Source organism: Podarcis gaigeae, assembly GCF_964106915.1.
Source record: "Podarcis gaigeae genome assembly, chromosome: 7".
Lineage (NCBI taxonomy): Eukaryota > Metazoa > Chordata > Lepidosauria > Squamata > Lacertidae > Podarcis > Podarcis gaigeae.
The window spans coordinates 11,206,639-11,222,994 of NC_139683.1; the positions used below are offsets into that span (position 1 = coordinate 11,206,639).

General features: G+C 44.1%; 1 protein-coding gene across 3 annotated transcripts in view; it reads right to left on the reverse strand.

Annotated features, from left to right (window-relative positions):
* The window catches only part of EFR3A (EFR3 homolog A), an 81,779-nt gene continuing 65,423 nt past the window's right edge, over window positions 1-16,356 (reverse strand). Inside the window, exons 15-25 of one of the 3 annotated variants that reach the window (XM_083749102.1) lie at window positions 14,714-14,789; window positions 13,630-13,791; window positions 12,733-12,864; window positions 11,969-12,036; window positions 10,508-10,635; window positions 7,234-7,322; window positions 6,418-6,466; window positions 6,071-6,174; window positions 5,130-5,179; window positions 3,231-3,325; window positions 1-17 (exon numbers count right to left, since the gene is read on the reverse strand). In XM_083749102.1, the coding sequence (XP_083605228.1) occupies window positions 16-17; window positions 3,231-3,325; window positions 5,130-5,179; window positions 6,071-6,174; window positions 6,418-6,466; window positions 7,234-7,322; window positions 10,508-10,635; window positions 11,969-12,036; window positions 12,733-12,864; window positions 13,630-13,791; window positions 14,714-14,789 (955 nt within the window). In that variant the 3' untranslated portion in view covers window positions 1-15. Of the gene's footprint in view, window positions 18-2,003; window positions 3,092-3,191; window positions 3,326-5,129; window positions 5,180-6,070; window positions 6,175-6,417; window positions 6,467-7,233; window positions 7,323-10,507; window positions 10,636-11,968; window positions 12,037-12,732; window positions 12,865-13,629; window positions 13,792-14,713; window positions 14,790-16,356 lie in introns of those variants that run through there. The other 2 variants (XM_083749101.1, XM_083749100.1) reach the window with 2 other exon arrangements.

The window sequence follows — 16,356 nt, forward strand, 5'->3', positions numbered from 1 at the left end:
GTGCAGTGTGGGAAGTCCTGTAAGTAGCAGTAAAACGGAAGGCTTCACTTAAAAGACAATGGCATTGACCAGCTGCTAGGTGCAGACAGTAGACAGCTCCCTTGTACTTACAGAAGGATCTGGCTGAGGTGTCATGGAGCTTTTTTCTGAAAAACAGGCACCCAAGAAGACTGCATAGTGCAGACCATTGGAGAGACGCTGTGTAGAATGAAAGGCAAAACATTCATACACACTCCTTGGCCACCTCGCAAGTCAGGTAAGTGCAACAAGTGTTCCTGGCCCACGAGAATTTCACAGAAATTTTTATCCCTTTTGTTTTCTGAATGCTGTTTCTTTTCTCATACATTGATGGAGAATGGTTGGGGAGAGGGGGGAAGCAGGAAAAATCTTTGGCACAACACTCAATACTCCATGTTATCTACTGAACAACAGGGAAGGGCAACAGCCCTGCTGATTATTATCACATTCTTTACATGACATTTTGCAGTTCAGCTTTAACAGAATATTACACTCTAACCTTGCACAGGCAGTGTGTTGACACCAAACACATGGGCAGAAAGAATTTAATTAAACCATTAAATCTAGTAAAGCACATACAAATTAAGAGGGCTATAGAATACAGTCATACCTCATGTTGCATTAGGTTCATGTTGCTTTTTGGCTTGCGAACACGGCAAACCCGGAAGTAAACTTTAAAGTAAAGTTTACTTCCGGGTTTCGCTGCTGCACATGTGCGTGCAGAAGTGTTCTGTGCACTTTGCGCATGTGCAGAAGCGCCGCTCTAGTTGTGGACTTTTTGGGGTGTGAACGGCACCCCGGAACGGATCGTGTCCGCAACTAGAGGTAACACTGTATGCTATTGCTGGACAACAACATTCTAAACTTATACAAGTTTTGTCAACTACAAAGATTTGCTAAACACACACACACACACACACAGAAATACTTCACACCCATTTCACAGTTCGGCACATTATGAAATACTTATCCTCTTTAAAATGCCTTTACCATATCCCTTGCCATATCAAATATATAACTCGCTTTCCCTTTAATTGCTCTTAAGTTCTCATTAACAAAATACTCTGCATTTCAAAACCACAATCTGTAAGAAATTATATTCCTTTAGAAGGGGAGGGGGGATAGTGCAATTCCAGAGACCCCAACAGAAAGCTTCTTGCCTTTCAAGCAAGACGCCCTGACCGTGGGCTGGTGATGCAGCCCCACAAACATGGGGCAAATCCTCCAACTGCCAGCAGTGGGTGGAAGGGAATACTCCATATGGGGCAGTCAGCATTAGGAGCCTCATGCATGCACGGGTCTCCACATTATAGCCTTTGGCAGGATGCACAGCACATTCCAATACTCTATAATAACAAGTATTTAAGGCTCCAAAACATTATATGGAGCTTTCCGGTTCATGTGGCTAGCATGACTATACTGCTTCTGGCGCAATGGAACCCCTTGACGGAAACCAGAGCACACAGAAATGCCATTTATCTTCCCGCCACAGCGGTACCTATTTATCTAGTTGCACTGGCGTGCTTTCAAACTGCTAGGTTGGCAGGAGCTGGGACCGAGTAACGGGAGCTCACTCCATCACGGAGATTTGAACCGCCAACCTTCTGATCAGCAAGCCCAAGAGGCTCAGTGGTTTAGACCACGGCGCCACCCGTGTCCCATATGGAGCACTGCAACTGACAGGAATACAAACTTTTAGGGCCTGCACCAGGGTGCTGATCCAACAGGACGAAGCACACATGTGACAGAGGGAACCATGCGTGAGTTTTCCCAGGCTGAAAGTCCAATCTTGTGCAAGTCAAGTTGCTGCCAATCACTTGGGGTGAGATGAATCCCAGACTCCACCAACAGATAATTGGTAGCAATAAATGCTACTCGTATGCAGCTCCAGTTCCTGGGCTGGGATTCTAGAGGCCAGGCTTCCAGAAAGGATATTGCAATTGCTTCACACCCACTGGTTGTTTTGCTGCTGCCAGCTAAGGCAACCACTGGTCCTTTTAGCTAGGGATGATGGGAGTTGTAGTCCCAAAACATCCGGAGGGCTGAGTTTGCCTATGCCTGAGCTAAGGCACGGTTTGGCTATGCATTTTGTCTGAACCCAGGCTTAGCTTTCTCCAGACAAACTGCAGGTTGTAAACCATAGGAGAAACTTTCATTACAGCTTGTTTCTTGTCTGCAGCCTGGGTTTTGACCTCTTGTTAAGCCAAACGATAGCTTAGCTCCATGCAGTGCAGAAGTAAAATGACTAGGGAGGTGTGATACAGCCGCAATATTGTCTCTGGGATCTAACACGTTTGTGCAAAGCAATGGTTTGGGCTTAGCATGCAACCCAGACCACTGTGTGTACACAACTTCCTCTCCATGAATGGATTATCTTCTTCATCCCAACAACTTGCAGAAATTTAAACTTATTTCAAGCCTGTTTATAACTCTCATAGTTCCCTCTGGGAGCTGTAAATTCTATGCAAATAAAGAGCTACCCAGTGCTGTAAATATATCAGTGTTGCCAAAAACACATATGTCAAAAAAGGTTACAAAAACTCATGGTTAAAAAAAAGAAAAGAGCCCATCCGAAACTACACTTGCAAACTGTAGTCTAAAATTAAAAAATGCTAAGATATAATAAATCGGAGGGGGCGGGACGAAAGAAAGGTTTGCCTTCCAAATAGTAATAATTTTTTTTTAAAAAAATCTTGAATTCAGTGGAGATGAATAAGGACCCCTCCAGAAGTCTTTTTCATTATGAAGATTTGTGCTCATAAGCAATCTTGCTTTCAATACTGTTTGTGCCTGTTTTGGGTGGAAGTACTGCTTTTTTCCAGTTGGTGTATGTCCCACGGCTTCCCTGCTGAAATCCTGCAACATTTCATGCCACAAATGTTCCCTTCCTTTCTCGTCCTGTTCATGTTGCACAATAGCGCATGAGTGCCCCTCCAGCTAGCAATAGTGCAGTTAACAATGGAGGAAACATCACAGAACTACTAATAAAGTAACTAATCATGTGGAAAGTCCAGTATAGATCTATCACTAATTCACTATTACTGGGACACAGCAGAAGTGTTGGAGAATTCACCTATAAAAACAAACAAAAACATAGTCAAAATATAATGTAATCTGCTTGGGGCAGACACCCCATTAAACTCGGTGAAATAATTTCCTGAGAAGCCAAAAACCTGTCTTTTTGATGAATTCAGAGGACACTCAATACACACAAAGATCAGGAAACTTCATCTCGTAGACTGGGATGGACTGGTAATGGTTGTGTCCAGTGTTAATCGCCACCGTTCCAGAAGGGCTCGGAGGAGGCCTGGGGAAGATGGAGAACAAATAGAGGCATTGTTTTTAGGCTTTACTGCATGTTCACCATTTTGTTTGTCTTGCTTTTAAGTGTTTGTGATGAGGCACTCCTTTGAGGTTGTCTCCTGCCTGAGGTACTTCTGGGAGAAATATTGGGGTGATACCCAATACCCCCTGTGGGTTTGCCTGGACAACCCTATCGGATCAATTAATAGGCATTTATTCAGCATTGAAATGGACACTACTTTAATCCCACCTGGGAAGGGAAGAAAGTGCCGAGCAGATAGAAAGATACAGCAATATTTATGCTTTAAGCATTCCTAAACAACAGCTATTCTGTCCAGGTAAGTCATGTGTCATAGCTAAAGCTTTCTGGTATAGCAATTGCCTTCATACTTATCTCCTTCATTCTGCTGTTCACTCAACTACAATATTCAATGGCTCTCTGCTCAAGTATACATGACTACTCAACTTTACAGCGCATTTCTGACTTACTCATAAACCCCCTTCAACATATTTTGGTTCTTTGCATAACATTATACTTTGGAAGCCAATCCTGAATGTATTGGATTTGTGACCACGATGCTCATTTGCCTTCAGTAGCAGTAAAGCTCTGTTGGATGAAATACAATTGCCTCTGGTCTGTTTCTGGGGAATCCTGCAATGTGTTTAAATGGTTACTCTGCTAACTATACGCTGGAATCTACTATACGCTGGAATCTACATTCCAATGAGAAAACTATCATGGCTTCCCATGAAGAATCATAGGAAATATACTGTGGGAAAGGTGCGATGAAGCCTGTTACAGAGATTGTTACCACCACCACCACTCCTCACAGAACCACAGTTTCCTGATGAGGGTTTCCTGATGAGAGGGAATGCCTGCTAAACCAATCTAACTCTGTAGCGCAGAGATGCTCTTTGAGAAAATCAGTTTAGGTCTACTGGTATCTCTTACTAACAGTCTAATCCATGGGTAGGCAAACTAAGGCCTGCCTTCTCAATCCGGCCCACGGACGGTCTGGGAATCAATGTGTTTTTTACATGAGTAGAACGTGTCCTTTTATTTAAAACGCATCTCTGGGTTATTTGGGGGGCATAGGAATTTTGTGGAGCCTGCCTGGTGTTTTTACATGAGTAGAAGGTGTCCTTTTATTAAAAACCCATCTCTGAGTTATTTGGGGGGCATAGGAATTCATTCAATTTTTTCTTCCAAAATATAGTCCGGGCCCCCTCCCCCCAAGGTATGAGGGACAGTGGACCGGCCCCCTGCTGAAAAGGTTTGCTGACCCCTGGTCTTATCCCTTAGAACAGAGGTCAGCAGCCTAAGGCCCATGGGCTGGTTCTGGCCCATGAGCTTCCTGGAAGAGGCCCACGGTGGGGATTCTGTGCTTTTTTCCCCCCACAGCGCCATTTCCCCCCCTCAACATGGGAGCCAACTTCCGGGTCGGAAGTGTGCCGGACATCCCGGAGGATTGCCTGTACGCGTGCACATACGCTATTTCTGGTGTTCTTTCGACCCAGAAGAGCGCCGGAAATAGCATGAGCGCACGCATGGGCGCGCACACTCTGGCCCACCAAGAGCCTGAGGCCAGGGAGTGGACCGGCCCGGCCTCAAAAAATGTTGCCGACCGCTGCCTTAGAAGGAAGTGCTACAGATGTTAATGGGACCCTAGGAAGTATGGATGGGAGTGCAGCAAACATCTCCCCCTGGCCCCACCCCAAAATAAAGTGGAAACACAAGTTATTTAAGAAACAACCTGGTAGCCTTGCCTATTCTTCACAAATGCAAAACCACTTCCACAAACTCTTACCGAATGGTCCGTTCCAATATCTGTGTCAGCCTGTCGTGGAGCAAGTTTGCCTGCAGGGAGAACATATTGGATATTTTAGAGAGAGGGGGGTGCTGGGTAACCACCGCAACCTTCTGACAAATTGGTCTGGAAGAAACAGAGCCAGCAATAGCAGCACTGATCTTGTATCAGAATCCACTGGCATAGTGGGGATCTAGGACACCATGAAGTTACTGGGGTTGGACATGGTGGTTGTGGGCACCCACACAGCTGGGATTACCCAATCGCATGGAAGCTTGTGCAGGAACAGCTCCTTATGCATTTGGCATCCATGACCAGAAAGCCTGTGGGAACACATAACTGTCTTGAGGTGGGGTGTCGAAGTCCTGCCGTCATAGATGGTGCTTAGCATAGCATAGAAAGAAGACACAGAGAGGCAGCGAGTATTTTCATAATGGCCGGGCAGCTCCTGACTAGCCCAAGGTCACCCAGCAGCTGCATGCGGAGGAGCGGGGAAGCGAACCCGGTTCCCCAGATTATGAGACTACCCCTCTTAACCACTACACCACACTGGCTCAGGAGTGGTTGGGCGGTGAGAGGAATTTTAGTCTCAAAACATCTGGAGGGCCGAGGTTGAAGAAGCCTGGCCTAGAAGATTTCTTTGTAAGATGCCTGCCAAAGGGTACCTGTATGCATGGGGGAGGAGGAGGCATCTAAGTATAGAGGGGTGTTTGGGACTCCAACTCCCATCAGCCCTAGCCAGCATGGTGAATGGTTGAGGATTATGGGAGTTGCAGTCCCTAGCATCTGGAGGGTCTTATGTTGGCTATCCCTAGTCCAGAGACAGGAGAGCCTTAGCACTTCGTCTCTGACATTCTTCGCTAATGAGGTCCAGCGTACCTGGTGCATCTGTTTAAGCCCTTAGCAGGATCGAGTAGGCGGATCATGGCCCGAGTGCTTACCTTGGTTTCACACTGTGCAGCAATTTCCTCAAAAGGAGCCTTCTGGAATCTTTCAATCACAAGGCGCCTCCTTTCTTTCTCTTGTTCCTCAAGCCCATTGTTGTCTTTGGGAGAGATGAGGGTGGGGGGAAAACCAACCAACTTTAAGCCAATGACTTTAAGCTGCTAACAGCATCAACAGAGTAACCAGAAACGTGGGAACAAAGCAAAGGGAAACATCAGGAATATTATTCATCCTCATCCCAATTTAGGGCCAATGTATTAAACAAAGAGTGAAGTGAAATAATTCACCCTTGAAGGAGCATATTATTTTTACTAGTGAATACAGAAATGCAAAGCCTTCTTACCTATTGCCTGCTTCAGCGTCTCAAAGGTGATTTCTTCAGTGCTATTTGCCTAAAGAAACAATAGTGTTTAGGCTACTGTGTCAACCGCAGTAAAAAGGTCATTTACAATTCATCTTAAGTGTCTCAAATATTTTTTTCCACCCAAAAACAGCCCTTTGAATCATGTGTGTGTGTTTTTTCCTGGTGACATTTTTACTTTAAATGCAGTACAGTAGATCTGCAAATGCAAATCACAATACTGACTACCACAGCTTGTGGTACAGTGGTGACTCGCAAGACGAAATTAATCCGTTCTGCGAGTCTCTTCATCTTGCGGTTTTTTCGTCTTGCGAAGCACGGCTATTAGCGGCTTAGCGGCCTAAAGTAAAAAGAAACAAACTCGCATAGGGAAATTCATCTTGCGAAGCACCTCAAAAAACGGAAAACTCTTTCGTCTAGCGAGTTTTTCGTCTTGCGAGGCATTCGTCTTGCGGGGCACCACTGTATATAGATAGACAGCTTGTGGTACAGTGGTGACTCGCAAGACGAAATTAATCCGTTCTGCGAGTCTCTTCATCTTGCGGTTTTTTCGTCTTGCGAAGCACGGCTATTAGCGGCTTAGCGGCCTAAAGTAAAAAGAAACAAACTCGCATAGGGAAATTCATCTTGCGAAGCACCTCAAAAAACGGAAAACTCTTTCGTCTAGCGAGTTTTTCGTCTTGCGAGGCATTCGTCTTGCGGGGCACCACTGTATATAGATAGACTGAAAGCACTGAAGAATGTTTGGGGGGGGGGGGAGAGATGCATGATCTTTTCTTTAATGGAACTGTTACATACCTTTTCATCCAGGCTGCAGCCAGGCAGAATGTCTACCTGAATTGACAAGGTGTCCACGATACTCTTCCTCCTGGACAACCTGTCTTCATCTGAACAAAAAGAGAAATGCCTGTCTCGTCAAGACATCATTGTGTTTTCCTGTTTTCTTTGCCCCAAACTGAAGCGAGTCAATTCAAATTTCAGTGGCCTCTCCCAGGCCCCTATGTCTGGCCATTAGGACCCTGCCCAGCCACACCTCTTGTCTCCAGGCCACACCCCTCACCTGCCTGCTTCACACTCTCTTTGAGTGCTTTTGCCTGGCTGGAATTCATCCTGAAACTCCAATAAGTCCTCTGGCTTGCATGGGTGGAGGCAAAACTAACCCCTAACTAACAGTCGGCATCAGCTAAGTGTCCCTGGGAGAAATGCCCTGTGACTGGGTCACCATCAATGAAAAGGTCCTCTCTCCAGTTGTCTTCTACTTAATTTCAGAAGATAGGACACTTACAGTACATTTCTGAGCACAATTCAAAGTGTTGGTGTTGACCTTTAAAGCCCTAAACGGCCTTGGTCCAGTATACCTGAAGGAGCATCTCCACCCCCATCATTCTACCTGCACACTAAGGTTCAGTGCCAAGGGCCTTCTGGCAGTTCCCTCACTGCGAGAAGTAATGCTACAGAGAACCAGGCAGAAGGGCCTTCTCGGTAGTGGCACCCACCCTGTGGAATGCCCTCCCATCAGAAGTCAAAGAGAACAACAACTACCAGACTTCTGAAGGCAGCCCTGTTTAGGGAAGCTTTTAATGTTTGATGCATTACTGTGTTTTAATATTTTGTTGAAAGCTGCCCAGAGTGGCTGGGGAAGCCCAGCCAGATGGGCAGGGTATAAATAATATATTATTATTATTATTATTATTATTATTATTATTATTATTATTATTATTATTAATTACAGGAAGGCATAAAGGTGTCAGAAAGCAGACAGGTTCATAGTTGGTGCCTCCGATTCCTTGGCCTCAAGTCATCAAGGGCTTTGCAAGAGAATACCAGCCACTTGAACTGTGTGCAGAAGCACACTGGAAGTCCGTGAAGAGGCAGTGTTGGGTAGCGGTTAGAGTGCAAGGCTGCAATCTGGGAGATGGAAGTTAAAATCCCCACTTGGCCATGGAAATTACTGGGTGACTTTGGGCAGTTACTACCTCTCAGTTTGGCCTACTTCGCGGGGGTGCTGTGAGGATCACATGGAGGAGAGGGGAGCCCTTGGAGGAAAAGTGGGATATAAATGCGAAGATAGATAAAAAAAACATTTGGGGAAAATACCTATGAGATGCATACAAATATGCTACATCTACTAGGGTTGCCATCAGTGCCGGATTTACATATAAGCTACAGCTATAGCTTAGAGCCCCACTCTCTTGGGGGCCCCCAAAAAATGTAAAGGGGGAAAAAAACCTGGATGTACATTTCCAAAATATAAGATAAAAAACAAATAAAATAACAGTGTTTTGTGTTGTGTAGGCTCCTATGATGTAAGTAATGGGCCCCGCCTGCTAGCCTGCTCCCTAAAATATCACTGGTTTGCTCATTTCTATATATAGGGTGCCTACATTCTGCATGGACTGGTTGCATGGCAACATGGGCAAATGGCTTTAGATACCTATTAGGTCCATAAATTACCATACAGCATATATTCAACACACACAAAAACAGCTACAATTTGTTGTTGGCAAAGTACAGCTGGACATATAAAGGGCCCCATTACCTTCAGTAGCTTAGGGCCTCATCAAACCTAAATCCGGCCCTGGTTGCCCTAATGTCTACAGTTGTGTGGGTCACAGCTACTAGGAGCAGGGGAAATAAAGGAAAATCGCACAACACTGGGATTTTCTATCTATGAGCATAAGGAACTTATTTGGCTTTCTTTGGGTCCTACCACCATGAAGCTATAATGGGAACAAGCAGTGGCAGCTCCAATTTACCTTTCGACTTGCGCCTGCATTTATGAGGCTTTTTGCCAGATGGGAATAGAGCTACATTTCCGAAGATGCAGAAGAATGGAAATAGAAGCTTTAGGATGACATACCATACAGAAAATTAGAAAAAAAAATTGGGGCAGCAGAAAAGCCACCAACTTTTGGGCCAGAATCTAAAGAAATGGGCTACCCGAAAAAGAATCTTGGTCTCAATTCCTTTGAAATGCTTTGAACTGCATTTAATATGTTAGTGATGGAGAAGGAGCCTGTTCCTCACTCCCAAGAGCTAAACATGTATGTGTGCATTTCTCACTCTGTATATAGGTATCTCTCTAGTTATCTCTCGCTTGGACTACTGCAATGCGCTCTATGTGGGGCTACCTTTGAAGGTAACCCGGAAACTACAACTAATCCAGAATGCGGCAGCTAGACTAGTGACTGGGAGCGGCCGCCGAGACCATATAGCACTGGTCCTGAAAGATCTACACTGGCTCCCAATACGTTTCTGAGCACAATTCAAATGTTTGTACTGACCTTTAAAGCCCTAAACGGCCTCAGTCCAGTATACCTGATGGAGCGTCTCCACCCCCATCGTTCAGCCCAGACACTGAGGTCCAGCTCCAAGGGCCTTCTGCTTGTTCCCTCCCTGTGAGAAGCCAAGTTACAGGGAACTAGGCAGAGAGCCTTCTCGGTAGTAGCACTCGCCCTGTGGAACACCCTCCCACCAGATGTCAAAGAGAAAAACAACTACCAGACTTTTAGAAGACATCTGAAGGCAGCCCTCTTGAAGGAAGCTTTTAACTTTTAATAGGTTATTGTATTTTGATATTCTATTGGAAGCTGCCCAGAGTGGCTGGGGAAACCCAGCCAGATGGGCGGGGTATAAATAATAAATTATATTTATTATTATTATTATTATTATTATTATTATTATTATAGAGACACAGAATCAATAAGACTATTGAACATGCCTAAAACTAGATCTAAAAAGACTTTGTTGCTCACTAGCAGTGAAATGTATCACAGCATTTATTCATCTCTAAAGGGCCTCCACGATGGATATAAATAGCTGCAATCAAGAAAGCCAGTAGGATATGCTTCTAAAAATGTATGCATATGCATTTCACTCAGATAATATTATGAGTATTTGGGATTCTCCTACACTGAGGATGGGGAGCCTGGTTGCACTTCCAATGTTGCTGGACTGCTGGAAAGCACCAAAGGATGCTATATGCAACCCCCCCTCCCTTAAAAAAGCAGCTATGATAAACAGTGGTCAATGACTACAGGTGAAGAGGATGCGTGAGCCACCAGGGGCTTACCTGTCACAAGTGGTACATATGGCACAGACAGTCTCTCCACGCAGTAGCCACTGCCACCCAGCGATTCTGCCATTTGGTTGGTCAAGAAGAACAAGCTCGTTTCGTCCTTCTCCAGGGACTTGGGCAGGCTTCAAAACACAATTTGCAAATGTGGATTTAAAACCATTAGATAAAAGAAGCATGAGGGGGAAAAAAAGAGGCATGGTTCAGAATGTAGGTTAGAGAGAATTACCCAAAGGTGCATATTGCACCCTAGATCTGATTCTTAAACAGTATTTAGTACCAACAAGACCAGGGATGTGCCTTCCAGGTCTTTCTACCTAGCCATACCCCTTCTCCACAGGCCACACCCCTCACTGGCCCTGCTCCACACCTGGAGTGTTTGTACAGTGGTACCTCAGGTTACATACGCTTCAGGTTACAGACTCTGTTAACCCAGAAATATTGCTTCAGATTAAGAACATTGCTTCAGGATGAGAACAGAAATTGTGCTCCGATGGCACGGCAGCAGCAGGAGGCCCCATTAGCTAAAGTGGTGCTTCAGGTTAAGAACAGTTTCAGGTTAAGCACGGACCTCCGGAATGAATTAAGTACTTAACCCGAGGTACCACTGTACCTGGCTAGAATGTGTCTTTGAACTCTGATAATGCCTCTTGCTTGTCTGAATGGAGGATACAGAAGAAGAAGAAGAGTTTGGATCTGATATCCTGCTTTATCACTATCCTAAGGAGTCTCAAAGCGGCCAACAATCTCCTTTCCCTTCCTCTCCCACAACAAACACTCTGTGAGGTGAGTGGGGCTGAGAGACTAGCCCAAGGTCACCCAGCAGCTGCATGTGGAGGAGCGGAGACGCGAACCCGGTTCCCCAGATTACGAGTCCACTGCTCTTAGCCACTACACCACACTGGCTCTCTACAGAGCACAGCAGGGTGAATGTGTGTGTCAAAACCAAACTATTGCACAAAGGTAAAATTTGCATTGATTGCTCTGCACACTTTTGCTTCTGGTTCTGCCTGACACTGGAATCTGTCTCCAAGAGATTGCTCAGAAGGGACTGAGAAAGCTCCCCCCCTCTTGCATTAAAACCTGGGGAACACAGGAACCTGAAGAACAAGGCAGATTATGTACTCAGGATAGGTCAGTTGGTAGAGCTTGAGGCTCTTAATCTTAGGGTCAAGGGTTCGAGCCCCACATTAGGCAAAGGATTCATGCACTGCACGAGGTTGGACGAGATGGCGCTCACAGTCCTTTCCAACTCTGCAATTCTATGATTCTATTTTGTCCACCCAGCCCAGTAGTGTCTACTCTGAGTTTCAGAGGCTCTCCAGGGTCTTGGGCAGAAGATCTGTCCTCACTGCCTTTTAACTAGACATGCCAGCGACAGAGATGGTCTTTCACAGTCCTTAAGTCAAAAACATCATTAGTTCTCACGTTTTACGAGCTGTTTAAAATTTCACATACTTGCACTTCTCTCTGAAAATTGTTTCAGGTAAAAAATAGGGTGCTTCTACATGTCTGGTTTCAATGACCTGCAACACAAGCAGAAAAACAAGACAGCATTTGATGATTTTTTCACTTTGCATTCTATGGGCCTTTTCAACTCTGGCTCCGGCCTGGTGGAACGCTCTGCCTCATGAGACCAGGGCCCTGCAGGATCTGATTACTTTCCGCAGGGCCTGTAAGGCAGAGTTGTTACGCCTGGCCTTTGGCTTGGAGCCAATTTGATTCCCTCCCTCTCTTTCATTTTTCTTTCTCCTCCTGTGATGAGGCTGCATTTTAATATTTTAATGTTTCAATATTTTAATGTTGTATTTTAATCTTGTTTTTAAGTTGTAATCATTCAACTTGTTTTTATTATTGCTTGTTAGCCGCCCTGAGCCTGGCCTTGGCTGGGGAGGGCAGGGTATAAATAAAAAACTATTATTATTATTATTATTATTATTATTATTATTATTATTATTATTTTAAAATGTATATGCTTGCAAATAAATAAATATGCATTGCAAGTGTAGATGACATGTTTGAGGGATGAGCCTGCTTCCTTTAAGCCCCAGCCCATGTCTGCTGTCACTCACAGCGGTCTGTCTCTGCAGTACATACATATTGCCACAAGTAACCCCCAACCCTAATTTGCTTTGGGCTCTTGATTTAGCTAAGCCGGAAGGGCAGTTCTGCTATTGTATCAATGCAAGGCACACTCGTGAAAACCAGAAGTGATACAGCACCTTAGTAACATGTTGGCAAAAAGCAGGAACAGCGATCATCTGGCTTAGGAAGTTGAGATATGCGGCTACCACTGCCATCACACTACAGCGATGGAACATGGGCAAGTTGTCTTCGTTAAGGATTGCAATGTCCTACAATGAAAGAAAGGGAGGAGGGAACCTCATTCAAGACTGGCATTGGTCATATTTTTTTCATATGGGTGAAAAGACTAAGAGCCAGGAAGGTAAAACAGTTCCACCCCCCACATCCCAGGTCACTGTTAAGTCTTTTGAGTGGAGAAGTCAGTTCATGTTTTTTTTATTTATTTATTTATTTATTTATTTAGCATGACAAACTAGTCTTAATAGCTTGTGCAGTGCACAACACATCTTAAAACAGTTTTCCAGGACATGGGTAGTTATGATCTGACAGTGTATGGGATCAAGGGTTCCCAAACTGTGGTCCATGGACCGTCAGTCATTCAGGAGCTTTGTTCAGGTAGTCGGGGGTAGGGGTGGGGTAGTCGGTGAAAAACAATAGAATAGAATAGCAATATAATCCAACATTAGAAAGAAAAGAAGCAATGAAAATGTTATGTACTAAGCTTGGATCCTAGAACAATAGGCAGGTAGGATCCTAGAATGCAACAACTGGGATGGACAGGTATCAGAAAAGCCCACTGCCCATCCATCCCATGAACACTGGGAACACTGTACTGCCCCCTTCTCATTTCTGAGCCTGCTCTTCACATTAACTAAGCTTTATTTTGAAACCACAGCATGGTTCTCAAGGCGCAAAATGATGCAGCAAGTAGATTCAAAGCATACAAAATAAGCACACCATTCTTGATCAGAAATACAGATTCCAATCTGTTGACATATCAACAAAGCCACCTAGATGCACTTCGAAAGCCCTACCTGCAAGGCGATAGCCACTCTGATGAGGTCAATGACCACTTCTTCGTTGGCTAGTTCAATTGTCATGAGAGCCAGCGTTGTGTAGAGAAGCTCAAAGTTCTTCTGGACATTGTCCTCTTCCTTACATCCTAAGTAGACATGCCTATACAGCTGCTGCCCATGCTAGAGAGAGCAGAGAGGAATCTTGATTAAGGTTTTCGTTGGAAGATTTAGGATAAAAGAAATGACTTCTTTACGCACAAACTATGGAACTTGCTCCATCACAGGAGGCTGTGATGGCCACCAAGTTGGATGGCTTTGAAAGGGAATTGACAAATTCATGGAGGAGGTGGCCATCAATGGCTGGTAGCCATGACGGCTATCTTCTGCCTCGACAGTTCTAGCCAGCAATGCTTTCAAATACCATGCTTATGTTCAAATGCTTATGTTCTGCTTGTTGGTTTCCCACAGGCATCTGGTCAGCCACTGTAAGAACAGCATGCTGGACTAGATGGGCCATTGACCCGATCTTGCAGGCTCTCCTTATGTTTGCATGTTTATGTCAGGTTTTTTGGAGCCATTGAGGAGCCACTAGGTAATACTTGGTGCACATTCACAAGACAGGTATTGGCTTCGACCAAAGCCAGAGAGGCCTCTTCAATCAAGTGGCCCTCCAGATATTTTGGAACGCGACTCCCATCAATCCCAGCCAGCGGAGCCAAATGTCAAGGTTGATGGGAGTTGTAGGTGATGATAATAATATTGTTATATTTATTTCTAGCTTGCCTTTTCCCCAGACTGGGACTCAAGGCAGCTTCTCATGGTAGACCACCAAGAGAACAGGATACTAACCAGCTGAGCCTTTGGTCTAACCCAGCAGGGCTCATCTTATCTTCATCTAGCCCATAACTGTCTGCCTGGCAAAAGCACAGCTCTGTTACTAGACTTTGCATTTAGAGGAGATGCCAAAAATAATTTCTGGGCCCTTCTACATTCAAATCACAGGTTCTACCCAGAGAAGCAGTGAGTCCCTATATCCCCTACTTAACAGTATGCAACATCTCTTTCTTCTAACAATTGGTTTGATCTTTAATGATATTATTACCTTTTTGATGAAATTCGCATCTTGCCTTGAAATTTTGTCCCGTTTTATCTTTAGATCCGAAACATCAGGTATTATTCTGCGCAGACACAAAACAGTATGTTACTTTGTCAAAACAGCATTAATAATTATAATTTGCAAGCAAATTACTTCTCAGCGATGGGAACACTCGGAATCATGCTGTGAAAAGTATTTAATTTATCCAGGCATTTTTGAAGTCATCTCCATTATAATTAACCCACATTTTGCAATAACAATAGATTTCCTATTCAAAAAAGGGGGGATAAGTAATTATGACTCAGTACAGGAATAGTCCATTTTATGTTTTGTATAAAACAAAAATATAATTACAAGCTTAATTAAACCAGGAGCAATTTGGAAGAGCTATTTAACATTCAGGGCAGGACACCTGGATAACAAAATCATCAATTGCTGCATGAAAAACATTCAACTGTTACATTTCTGCACTTTTCCTCTCTTCGCTGACAAAATGGAACATGGAAAACAGAAGAAAAATGGCATCTATTGATCACAGTTGGAAAACATAATTTGTTACTGTTAATTTGTTATTTGCTATATATTTTGAAACCTTGTTCACTTACAAAGCTGGACACCTCTTAAGATATTGAGCATAGCTGTCAACGTTTCCCTCTTTTTAAGGGAAATTCCCTTATTCCGAATAGGATTCCTCGCAAGAAAATGGAAAAGTTGACAGCTATGATATTGAGACCAAATTTTGCATGACGGTTCCTGAGATCAAGGAGCAGGTTTTCATCGATGACTGGATACAACCAGATACCATTTTCAATCAAGATGGCGGACCAAACCCTTCAAAACTGCACTGATTTCCTTGGTTTCTTAAAGTACCCAAACAATTCTAGGTTTGAGGCTGGTAGTTCATTATTAATTGCCTGCCTTTAGGAGGTTAGATGTGGAAACCAGAGCTCTGAACAAAAGTACAAATAGCCTGGGCTACCACATCTATTGCTAGAGGAATGAATCCAAAGAACCACCATGAGCAGAGACAAAATTGTAACACGAACGTTTGCACTAGAATTCCTGCAAGGAGAAATTCTTGGGCTTCTGCTTGCATAAGAGGCGACACGAGTGGAAGAATATCTATGGATTTAGTCTCATTTAATCTGTACAGTCTTTAATACATGGACAGGCCAAACTGGGGCCCTGGGCTCGATTTCATGTGGATGACCACAAGGAAAAAAACTAAGGAGAGAGTGGAAAGGGGGCTGGATCCAAATAAGTCAAGCACAGAGAGGACCCACCAACATCAATGGGCATGACACATTTAAGTCAATTCATTTGAATGGGTCTGTCTCCAAGGAGAAAGAGAAGGGCGTGGGGCTGCACTCACTTTTAGCTTTGGCGCCCCAGATATGGAAGTGCACCCTTGGATCCAGCTTAGCATTTCCCTACGAGATAATACTACTACTACTACTAATAATAATAATTTATACCCTGCCCATCTGGCTGGGTTTCCCCAGCCACTCTGGGTGGCTCCCAACAGAATATTATTATTATTATTATTATTATTATTATTATTATTATTATTGCAGTAAAACATTAAACATTAAAAACTTCCCCAAACAGGGCTGCCTTCAGATGCCTTCTAAAAGTCAGATATTTGCTTA